The 12,253-nt window shown below is 35.9% G+C and overlaps 1 protein-coding gene across 1 annotated transcript; it reads right to left on the minus strand.

Moving 5' to 3' along the window:
• Positions 1–3,298: 3,298 nt before the first annotated feature.
• LOC123761674 (ras-like GTP-binding protein Rho1) lies at positions 3,299–11,089 on the minus strand. The gene is made up of 5 exons (XM_045747765.2): positions 10,952–11,089; positions 9,211–9,371; positions 8,472–8,672; positions 6,592–6,812; positions 3,299–4,406 (listed from the first exon to the last, which is right to left on the minus strand). The coding sequence occupies exons 2-4, from the start codon at positions 9,364–9,366 to the stop codon at positions 6,594–6,596; spliced, it is 576 nt and encodes a 191-aa protein (XP_045603721.1). The 5' UTR covers positions 9,367–9,371; positions 10,952–11,089; the 3' UTR covers positions 3,299–4,406; positions 6,592–6,593.
• Between the last annotated feature and the right edge of the window lie 1,164 nt (positions 11,090–12,253).

Below are 12,253 nucleotides of genomic sequence, written 5' to 3' on the forward strand. Positions count from 1 at the left end.
TGGTTGGCAGATATGAGTGTTTCGAAAAATAATTGAATTGTGCAAGAAAATATACAGTAGCAAGGAATAGAAATCTAAAACAAAACAAAATCTTTTACTTGATCGTTTTTCTCTTACTTTTATGTGAAATAAGAATCAATTAATAAAGTTCGATGAATCTTTAATTTTACATGCTAGGCACTATGTGTTTTTGGTAATCGAAAATTCGCTTGGATACAGTATTAGGTAATTGCAGTCATTTTGGTGCAGGCGATTATTTTAATACTAGCCAGAAAGTCAAACTGTGGTAAGGCAGAAGGAGCATAGTCGTTGGAATTGAAATTTCAGGAGTTTAAATCAGCCAGTGAAATCACAGGAGTATTTAAATACAGCCAATCAACGACGAGTTCATATATTCACCAATTGCAGGGCGTTAATTGTATCCACAATATCTACTCACGAATTCATCAAGAGCTAGTCATAGTGGCAAATTAGGCTCAACGTAGTTGCCAAAAATGCAGAAACCTCTTGTGAATTTCGACCCAAGAGACGCAAAAAAGTTCAAAACCAGTATGAATTTAAGAGAGAACCGATTATGAGGACAGAACCATCATCAGGGCAGCCTGCAAGGGATGCCTCATGCAGCCCGTCCTCTCTAGTTCTCCCAACGTCACAAAAATCATGTACTAAATTGTCTGAGCCTAGCCGATGGACCCACGAATTAAAACATAAGTCCGTCAATTTAGTGAGCTGCTATGTTTATAGTACTTCTTATTTTGACGTTGGAGATTTTTACATCAAAATGCCAAGTATTATTCGAGACAAGAGGTTGTTCGAGAGAAGACGCCGCAGCGGACGTCAGTCTTCGTTTCGGTGGAGAGTGACAGGCCTGTTCATCGATCTAGCGAATTTTGGTCTAGTGTGAGCATCCTTCGCGACTGGATGAGTAATGTACAGTCTGCTATGGAGCGCAGCTAGAAATATCCAATCAAACCATGGCTTGTGGAGTTTCATCTTAGCACACCAAAGGTGAGCCTTTGATTTATGATCATCGAAAGATCAAACCTATATCCAAAAACGGATTTATCGCGTGTGTGCGGGGCCATCCATTGTAAGTCAAGAAAGGATCAACGATCAGCCCACAATCTTGCCCCATGGATATGTCGATAACCAGCAAGTGCATGAATGAATATTGCTTGCCACTAAAGGATGCAGCCCTGTGAATTTCAAAATATTACCTATGGACAGTAAAGTGTTCGGTATTTATTCATATATCATTGTTACGAGGTTCCTGATTTGGAATGATATATTCCAAGTATTATTTATTCATTGCCAGTATTTTATGTTGCCTTATTACACACCAAAACATATAAATTATAAGGAGGCAGCCTATCAAATATTTCATTATATTAGGGATAAATTGTACAGTGTTTATAAATTGTTCACCTCATTATAAGCCTCAATAAATTTATTATAGGAGTTATCTGAAAACGGTTTGCAGTAAAAATTAACACTTTTCACTCTACATTTTTCTTTTATTTACATAAGACTACCGCATTTCAGACCCTTCACCTAAATTTGGTGTCAATTGTCACTTTCACTTTCTGAATTTGCAGAATTCTGTAAACTTCTATGCAAGTCCCATTAATAGCACACAAGAGTGGTAGACGGTTGGAACAAGTTAGGTAAGACGGTAGTAGAGGCCAAAACCGTCAGTAGTTTCAAAGCGTTATATGACAAGTGTGCTGGGAAGACGGGACACCACGAGCATTGCTCTCGTCCTGTAACTATACTAAGGTATTTGCACCAACGCGATTGATGATTTCGTTCCAAACATAACAAAACATGTCTTGCATGAAGCTTAGTCAACCCCTGATAAAGCACCACTTTATGCACTGTTCAACGCAGTATTTGCAGTTCCCGGCTTGCTCGGCAGATGGAAGTTTTAGGACTTCGGATAAATGCATCCAGAATTTTTGCTCTTCTATCGTCAGGCCTACCAGCAGCTCCTTTCTGATGTGTCACATTAAACTTCAATGTTTTATTATATATAGAAAACTAGCATTATGATTGAGGTTTTTGTATCCAATAGAAGTTGATTTATTGAACAAGTCACCCACTTATATCATGTTTAACGAGATAATACAAATAGTGTACAAAGGTGCCCGAAAGGAGTTGAAATGCTTGCATGTATGAGTTGGGCGTATACAAACATACAAATTATGTTTATATTTTCAGTTAGACAATACAACGTGCACCTTTACTTTGATCAACTTTCTCAGCATCACCCGAATGAACTTTGCAAGAATGCAGCATCATCTTTACCAACTTTGTCAGTGTAGCTTCCCCTTGATAAACGTTTTCAGTGCAGCATCACTTCGATATCACCTTTGTCAAGAGTGCATCACTCTGATGAACTTTGTCAAGAGTGCAGTATCACCTCGATCAACTTTGTCGAGTGCAGCATCACCTCGATCAACTTTGTCGAGTGCAGCATCACCTCGATCAACTTTGTCGAGTGCAGCATTACCTCGAGCAACTGTGTCGAGTGCAGCATCACCTCAAAATCAACTTTGTCGAGTGCAGCATCACCTCGATCAAATTGACAGTGCAGTATCACCTTGATTGTTACAATGGGCGGGTAGTTCATTTGCCAACTTCAAGTTCATTACATCAGAGCTACTTGGTCTATATCAGCTAATCATTTATGACCTTTATTTTAGGGCCTTGTCAGTCCTTTAATCCTAAACAAGCTGAACGTACGCGAACTGTCTTATTTTTCATGAAATTCGATAATTAAATAGAATGAATACAAATCAAGAAACCAAGTGCATTATAATAAATTATATACAAGGATACGGATTTTGTACAAAAGGTAAGCTGAAGATGATGTTCACAGGATGCACGATGATGTAAGAGCAATTAAATAAATGAACAGTAATTTATATACTTTAGCAACAAATGCGCATTAAAAGCAATTCAACTTAAACTGTAATGAATGGTTGTCTCAATACTATCTACTAAATTTTTTAAATATACAGTATAACTTGTTCATTTAATTTTAACATTTTCCTCATGCACCACGCAAGAATAAACAAACAGCTTCAGCGCTTCCCCCTGATAGTTCTCTTCCTTTCAGCAATAAAGCATACAATACTGGAGCAAATATTCAAATAATTCAATTGGTGTTCATTGAGCACCAAATCAGATAAAATCATTAAGGTCTAAAGCAGGTGACGAGTACTTTCAGAAGACTAGAGATACCTTACCAAGTAAACTAACTTCCTTATAGGAAATTTAGGGAAATGAAACACTGAAGTCATTATAACTCTGAGGAGATTATTTAATCCATGACCGTAATACTGCTTTAAAGTATGACTTCCTTTCTTGACAAATGAGATGCACAATTACAAAGAAACTTCTTTAAACATGAAACGAGTCACTTTGAATTGATCATGCTGCACTTTCCAAAGAGTTCGTTTATCCAGCTAAGAAAGAAAATGAATCTACAAAAAAGTAGAATATTTAAGTAAATAATATGCATAAAATAAAATCATATTTTGACGACGTCTGTCGAACAAAATAGAATGTGTTAGAAGAATGAGAGTATAAGAATAACTTATATTAACAAATAATAATTATACAGTAAAAAGCATTATCAATGAGACACCACGATAAATTTTGTAGACCAATGCAGTTTGCCTTCAGCTAACTAGCCCCATAACCTATATCAAAGCCTAATTCGTCATATACAAAAAAAACTCTAAACAATCTATATAACAAATACTTATCGTCAAACGTGCATTATTTATCAATGAAATAAGTAATAAACGTTTTTGAAAACCCTTTTAACATTCACTTAAATACGTCGCGCTCACAGGGAAAGTTTTTAATTTTCAAAATATTTTACACTTGTAATACAATTTACTGAGCAGACACGTGATTTGTTGTATAAAAGATTTGGGTTGGTCAAGTTTGTATAAAGCAACCAATGCTGTAAACAGACATGATATATTTGTCTCCCCTTTGCCTGTGCACCTGGTGTTGTATTTCTCCCAACCATTTAAACCAAGCCCGTTTTTGTGGCTAAATTTCACAATTCTTGTCTAAACTTAAACACCCTTTACTAAACTTCCTGTCTGGGGTAACGAACACACTAGGATTATCAATAATCAATCTGAATATCATTTACATTTATTATCTGTTTTCCAAAGTGCTGTCAATATTGATAGGCTTCCTGCTGTCTTGACTGGTGAATGGTACGGAATTGAAGAACACAGCTGTTGGTCACTCTGGATCCTTGGAAGAATGTGTATACCGAGGCACTATAATGGAAGTCGAAAGAAGGGAAGCCAGAAGTACTGACCTCGAGGCATCACTTTGACAGAATACGTTGTATATTCATTTCTCATTTCATCGCAAGTAATCTGCAACGATAAAACTAATCTTAAATTTCTTTATAGTTTTAGCGTAAATTAAAACATCAGATTAGACCAGAGTTTAAGAGTTTATTTTTTTCTATGGAACCACAGATAGCATATCAATTGGTCTGCCAACCACAGTTCCTTTATTATACTGAAACTATACATGAGTGCCCTTTCTTCCCAGTCATGTTGCTTTTCTGCGGCTACACCTGCATTGCAGCATTATTTACTAATCCACTTGGATAATCAATTGTTTAATATGATTTGATGTCATGAACTCACTTTATAAATGTACCTTTCGTCTCCTATGTTGGCATATCTCAAGATAGCAATTGTGAAATGTTTAAAAATCATAAAACTAATCTAGTTTGTAGAGATTTGTCACTTCAAATATTGGCTACTGAAATAGAGAAAAACGTGCCTGGTCGTAAGATTAACAAAGAAGTCGTCTACCCACCTGTGTACAAATTTGTTTTCAGCTCAGGTGTTTGCCAATAAAGATAATTTGCACAAAGTAAGACAGGAATTATAGGTACGGATGCATGGCCAGGTACAGACTTCAAGAAGTGCAAACATTATTACTGTTGGTACTGCCCATGACATTATGGTGAGAAGAGCTTGAAATCAGTGAATGGTAAAATAATTTGAATGGTTTTTCCAGCAAGAACTACCTCTATATCTCTAAATCAGGATGTGAGTTATGCTTATTAAACATTATTGGAAATAATTACAGGATGAGGTATTGATGAGAAGGATGATACAAGGAGGAAAACATAATAGAATTCAAATATACAATGAGGGATGCTATTTACAACTTATAACTCACTAATGTTTATGCCTTTTTTAAAGTCTTTAGTGAATATATTTCATGTCTGCCGATGTCCGGTATCTCACGGATATTTTTATACAAATATATCCGTTCGAAACTCTTGTCCCGGGCACATAATATTTATAAGAATATAATATTTTTTATTTCAAAATCAGTATTAATACCTGATACTTTATCTACGTAAGCAACGATCGTACGTTGAAATAAATAAAATTACTAACATATCTTTAAGCCCTCGGCCGCAGGGCCCGAATTATTGAACCAAAATGCATATTCGTATTGTTCTTTCAGTATTTTGCTAAGTTTTTGTTATATGTATTTGAACCTAGAAGACCAATGCTGGTAGAGGTTTTGAGGCAATTCTACAAGTGGAATTTCGATATATATTGTACTGTATAATGAATGGCCAAAGACAGACTAAATTTGTATCAATGCATATATCAAATAATTGCCACTTTAAAACTAATAGGGTTATGATGATACAAATTACAATTTTAAATCTAATATATTTAACCGATGTTGCCGTGTGTAGTTAAATCATGTAATTAAATCACATGCAAATTGGCATTAATGCACATGTAAAATGTTTGGGCAGCAACACTTGTCATTGAGACACGACGTAATAACAACTGGAACCTTCCTTGTTACATCATGTAACAGTCATGCTATTAACAACAGTTTGCCCAAGTGTTAAAAATTGTAAGCAGATTAATACATTAATTTTTTAGGCATCATACAGAGTGAAGAAACAGGTCTAAATAGTCTTATCTAATAAAGATTGCTGTTTTCTTTGTATTCTTTATTCACTTACCCATTTCCACAGATTTTTTAATGTTGAAGTATTAATTATTTTTACAGGTGTTTAATGTACAAATACTTATATTTTAAAACAAATCACTTAGCACAATGTTGCTTTTTATATACAGAAACTTTCATTTTAAGCCAATAGGCACAATGTAGTTAAGCACTTCAAATCAATAGTCAAAACTCTGAATAACTAACTCTCCTTGGGCAAAATTAAATTGCCAGGTAAGACGTTCAAACCTCAATATAGATTATTTACTTTTTTCTCACAATCATAATTCAGAACAATCAAGTACAGTAGAGTGGGAATTTTCCAACAGTAATGAAATTAGAATGATGTGCTTTATTTGAAGGACGTGATTATAACAAAAATTACAATTCTTTGTACTGTATATGACAAGCTTGCAAGGTCCAAAATATTGTGAAATGACAAACTTTAGAAACTAGTATGGAAGAATATATGATGATATATCCATGGTTTTTTCGTGTGCCTCTACAACAGCCAATTTGTTGTGCAAATCAACAAAAAGCTCATTTCATTTTCCATGAACATACCTTTACAAAAGGGTGCATCTACTCTTCTTAGCCCCATGGTCCAGTGCGGCCTTGACAGCAGTTTCAAACACTTCTTGAACTCCTTCCGTAGTTTTGGCTGAACATTCTACGTAGGCATAAGCATTTATTTTCTCAGCCATGTTTTGTCCGTCCTCAGGCTTCACTGGCTCTTGATCTACCTTCCTAAGTTCTTCAATAGTTGCAGCATCGTCTCGTAGATCCTAAAATTACTTTGACGCTCATTAAATGACGGGGAAAATTATTCAAGTTATTATATGTTAACAGAATTAACAATATTACTTCATGAAAAGACAGTTTTAATAGCAAAAAAATAATTTATGAATGTAGAATCTTAAGTGCTGATTAGTATGACCGCCATTTTTAGGAAGGAACTCTAGATGTTTAAAACAAAGTAAAAAAAATATATATCACACCAGGCTGGTATATTTCAGAATACGAATAGGTTTGTAGGTACAAGTGGTGTACTGATTACAAGGTATTGTTATAAGTACAGGTGCTTGCTTGCAACCTACACAACCTGATGTAGGGAGAAGAATGAATGTACTACAGCTAGATATGTTTTGATAGTAGTCGATCACGAGCGATATCTCCTGGTCATCAAAACAATAAAATCTTGTGATTGGGAATGAATCGTAGTATATTTGCAGTCACGCGGTTTACTCGACTAATATAGCACCCGCACGACAGAATGTTTGCCCACCAACTCTCATCCTACGAGAAAGAAGCAGCCACATGATGTGCTCTATTTTAGTACTGTTAAATATGTTGTGCGCTCTACAATAATTACTAGAAATTAAGATGTTAGCTTCAGCCCACGACTGTTGGCAGAAACAAAAGTCTCAGTCAATGGTCAGATGTTTGATATTCTAAAATGTTAGCTGGCCAGATAACAGAGAAATAATAGACATCACGAAGATGGTAAAGTCGCATAACTTGTCTTCTAAATAGGTTAGACCTAATAGATTATGGGAATGTCTGGGTTGCCATGAATCAGTGATCCTAATTTAAGAAATTATTAATATACAGTGCTGCCTCTATTCTAACAGCTCTGTACTTTAATGAATCATTAATGTATCAATGTCTGTGTAATACTGTATCAGACTATTGTTATGCATCTAGAGCATATGGGCAAAGGACTGTACTGTATATAAGTTCAAATTCATGCAGTATCCCAATAAAACTCTCATACTAGGCTATGATATTCTTGTTATATATATATATATATATATATATATATATATATATATATATATATATATATATATATATATATATATATATATAATATATATATACATATATACATATATACATATATATATATATATATATATATATATATATATATATATATATATATATATATATATATATATATATATATATATTTATATATACTACTTGTGTATCAATAGTTGGTGAAGATGGAGTGCAAGGTGTCGTTATGAGTACACAGCGTGTAACAAGCTATTTTAGTCAAGAATTTTGGTAATGAGTACAGGGAGGGGGGGGTGTAGAGGTTAACAGACTTCCGTAATGAGAACACGAAATATAACGAGCAGGTTGGTGCAATGAGCACAGTCAGCTGTTGTAAGGACTAGAAGGAAGTAGTTGTGGTGTTCAGTGGTGCTTATTAGTGTCTAAGGGAAAGTGAAACTAGCTCCAAGATCCCGCTTTAAACCTATTGTTTTTAGTGATAGCTGAGTTTTGGCTGTTTTTGGCGTTGATGTATTGCGGTGAGGGGGTATTGTGATATGTTGGGGTGTTAGGAGGGTAAGTAGGAACTCTCGTATTGGTGGTTATTATGGCGGTAGTAATGATCTAGCAAAGTTAAATCATTATATTAACTGTTTACATACCTTTTTGTTTCCAACTACAATAATAGGAACCTTTGGACAATAATGTTGGACTTCTGAACTCCATTTATCTAGAATACTTTGCAAGGAGTCTGGAGAGGCAATAGAGAAGCATATTAGAAAGACATCTGTGCCTGAATAAGAATGGATACGCAGCGAGTCGTAGTGATCAGGGCATGGTCTGTACCATAGGCGGAGCTGCACCTGAAATATTTTAAACTGGAAATTAAAATATATAAATAAAACCCGATACGCTTTATTCACTACTGAAGGATTAACTAATATGTATTATGATATCTGATATACATTTATATAAAGTACGTAATACTTTTATAAAACTGTACTTTTTTTATTTTGGTTAAATCTCTGTTCCTACAGAGATTCTCAGTTTTAGTCAAATACATGATTAAGAATTACCAAATTAATATATATATATATATATATATATATATATACTGTATACCATACTCTGCTTGTAGTTTTAATATATGCTCTGGGTAAAAAAAATTCTATAACAAAACACTGACCACTCCAAAGTGTGCACTACATGAAGGAGACTCCACACACCAGAAACTAGCCCATTATTATTTGTTACAATTTCGCAAAATTAGGGTGCATAAAATACACTGAATTTGTAACTCCATATTTTGTCTTAAAATCCGAGCGCATAAAATACACAAATGCAGGAAATAATGAAAAATTAAAAACATTTAGTATGTAATGTAATAGTCAAACCACTCACCTGTTTGCCATCAGTTTCCATGTCATGTATACACTTTTCAAATATTGTTGGCACGTGGTCTTCTGGCAAAACATTCGTTAAGAATACTACTAGGAGACTTGTGATACCAGAGCCAGCATCCCCCACTGCGAATAATTTTATTCGAATGAACACCATGATTTCTGAAAGAAATTGGTGTTAGGTTAGGAACTATTTTTAATTGTAAGATTCGATCCCCAAAAACGATGAGATACTGTACTTTAAAATTATTTTCACCTAGGAGTTCATAGTTTTAGGACAGAACCACCTTTTCTTGTAGAAACAAGAAAAATAAATTCTTAACTAAATAAAACTACAAAAAAAGCATTGGGGTTTAATTACGACTTCAGTACGCATTCCATGTTCAGTCTTCTTTCCTTGGAGTCAGGTGCATGAAAACTCAAATTAAGATTATTAGTTGCACTTTTATTTAACAATATTTTTAGTTTACTTAATTTATACAGACGATGAGTCGCAATAACGTGGCTGAAGATATGAAGACCAACCTACACACCAGAGGATGAGGAGACGACGACGTTTCGGTCCATCCTGGACCATTATCAAGACCAATCGACTTGTAATGGTCCAAGACGGACCGAAACGTCGTCGTCTCCTCATCTTCTGGTGTGTGGTTTGGTCATTTTTACTTTCAAGCTATGATGCATTTCTTCATTGAGCTTTGTAATCACCTACGAGCTTTATAAAGAATAATATTTATACTGAAACTTCTCTAATAATTTAATAGCTGAAGCATGAGGGGGCCCGGCCTGAATTCTGCCTCAGGCCGGGCTGCAAGAGCATAAAATCTCTGAAAAGTTTACTTCGTGTAAGTTAACACCCCTCGACACAACACTTTCTTTTCACTGAAGCTGCATCAAATTGACCTAAATAATAGTCCTATGTTAACAATCCTGGTGTGAAACACTGCGTGGATGTAATGCTGGAGGGTGGCGGTGAAGATTCTATGAAATGTTTCATTATACATAGCGAAAAAATAAAGATTGGATGAATATTTGGTCATCTTTAACTTTCTTTTCTTACCCTTGTGAGAATTATATTGTAGTTTACTTTCACGTTTCCTTTCAGTGTCAAAGGTAGTGCTGGGCTATTAAGCAACCTGGGGTTAAAACAATTGAACCCCGGGTTAGTGGGACTCCACTTATCAGGGCAAGGAGGGAGGGAGGAAAGCAGAAACCACATCGGAATAGGGCACGTGTACCCCAAGAGAAACTCCACTTTAAGAGCGGAGCACTCCTGGCCCCAACACCCAAAACATCGGGCACAGCTCGTCCATAAGGGTGAATCAGCCACCCCATACTGGAGGTGTATGTCAGTGTAAGGCAGCCTGCCTCTCACCCTTCCTCCAGCAGCCAGCTCCGAGGTGGAGGCCCTACCAGGCACTCAAGAGGCACTTCCCAACACTCTGCTCGATTAATTAACGAGGCATAAAACACCACTCATGGCGTTAAGATAGCTGCCCCAGTTGGGTCATTCTACACATATAAACAAAAAAGTAAAGTGAATCTAAATTTACAGCTCTAAATTTAATAACAAAATTATGATGACAAATAAGCTAGACTCCAGACTGGTGGAGCCACGCCGGCCAGGACCAGCCCAAGATGGCACCGCCGTCCTCAACATACTGCACACCTTCACCTCCATGGCGTAACTGGATCAACAAAATCAAGTTCCTGTGAAGTCAACGAGCTCCGATATATCTTACCAGGAGTGGTGTGTGTGAGAGCTTACTTGAAGAAGTCACACTCAGAAATCGGCCGTACCTCCCCGTTGGTCGGCAGGAGGAACACTGAGCCCTGAGCCTTGGTCACAAGGCATGACAACATTAAGGGAGTTTCAATATAATGTAACATAATCAAACAAAATATATTTTTCCGGGAACAATATCATAGTAAAAATATAGTAAGGGTGAAAAAAATATGTTTCCTGTTCTACATTGTGGTGTATTGAGATAAAGCTGTTGCCCATTGTATGATACATTTGACCTTTCACTGAAATGTTCTTGATTAATATCTTCAACTTTGTCCATAGCCTAGTCATTTAGTATTTGAATTCAGGAAAAAATAAGAAACCTAGAAATTGTATTTTTTCTTTATCACATGAGTGATGATTCCACGCTAAGTTTCCCCTCGGGCATCCTTTCCTCAGGGAGGAGATCCACTCAAGGGAATGGATTGAGAATGACTATGTAATTAGTGCAGCAAATCATCTATGGTTAAGTTAGGTTTGGTTAGATTTCGTTACGTTTGGTTACATTAATATGATGTATTATTGGCGATAATGTAAAATATGGAATTTGAAAGCTATTTCGGTGTGCCTGAGAATTCTGTTTACAGAAAACCAAATCCTTCGAAGAAAACGTTTTCAGCTTACACTTATTATATTTTAAACCAAGGATTTATAATACAATAATGTTATAACTTGAAAATAGTCTGTTTACGACAAATTCATTTGCTAGTTTACATGTAGACTATTACTGGAAACGTAATATGCTTTCAGATCATCACAAATATCTAGATAACTATCCAGATGGTTTGAAGGGGTGTGTGTTGTTTCTCATGGTAATGGATTTGCTATGAACACGGGCTCCCTCAGGAGAAGTAAGCTTCGGCCACTATCTTGAAAAAAATGGCGCTGAAAAATGCCTTGAGTGCTGGGAAGAGGAAGTCGGACATAAGCCTACCCTTTAGTCTTATGCTTTAGGCTCTAGGAGACCCTGATCGAGGACCGGGCCGCAAGGACGCTAAGCCCCGAAATCATCTCAAGGTAACCTCTAAGCTCACATCAAACGGATATCATCAGCTAGGCTGGCCAACATAACCGGCTTTAGAAATTTAAGTACAGAATCATTCAGAGCCATATATACTCAGTACCATATTTGTGTGTATGGAATGAAATGTAAAGTGTGTGGACAAAGACGGAAACGCACAGTAAAACATTACATTTTATACTGTGATTTTTTTTTCTGGCCATGCAAAACAATTGCATCTTTTACGGAGAAGCAAAT

Source organism: Procambarus clarkii, chromosome 5 (assembly GCF_040958095.1).
Source record: "Procambarus clarkii isolate CNS0578487 chromosome 5, FALCON_Pclarkii_2.0, whole genome shotgun sequence".
Taxonomy (NCBI): domain Eukaryota; kingdom Metazoa; phylum Arthropoda; class Malacostraca; order Decapoda; family Cambaridae; genus Procambarus; species Procambarus clarkii.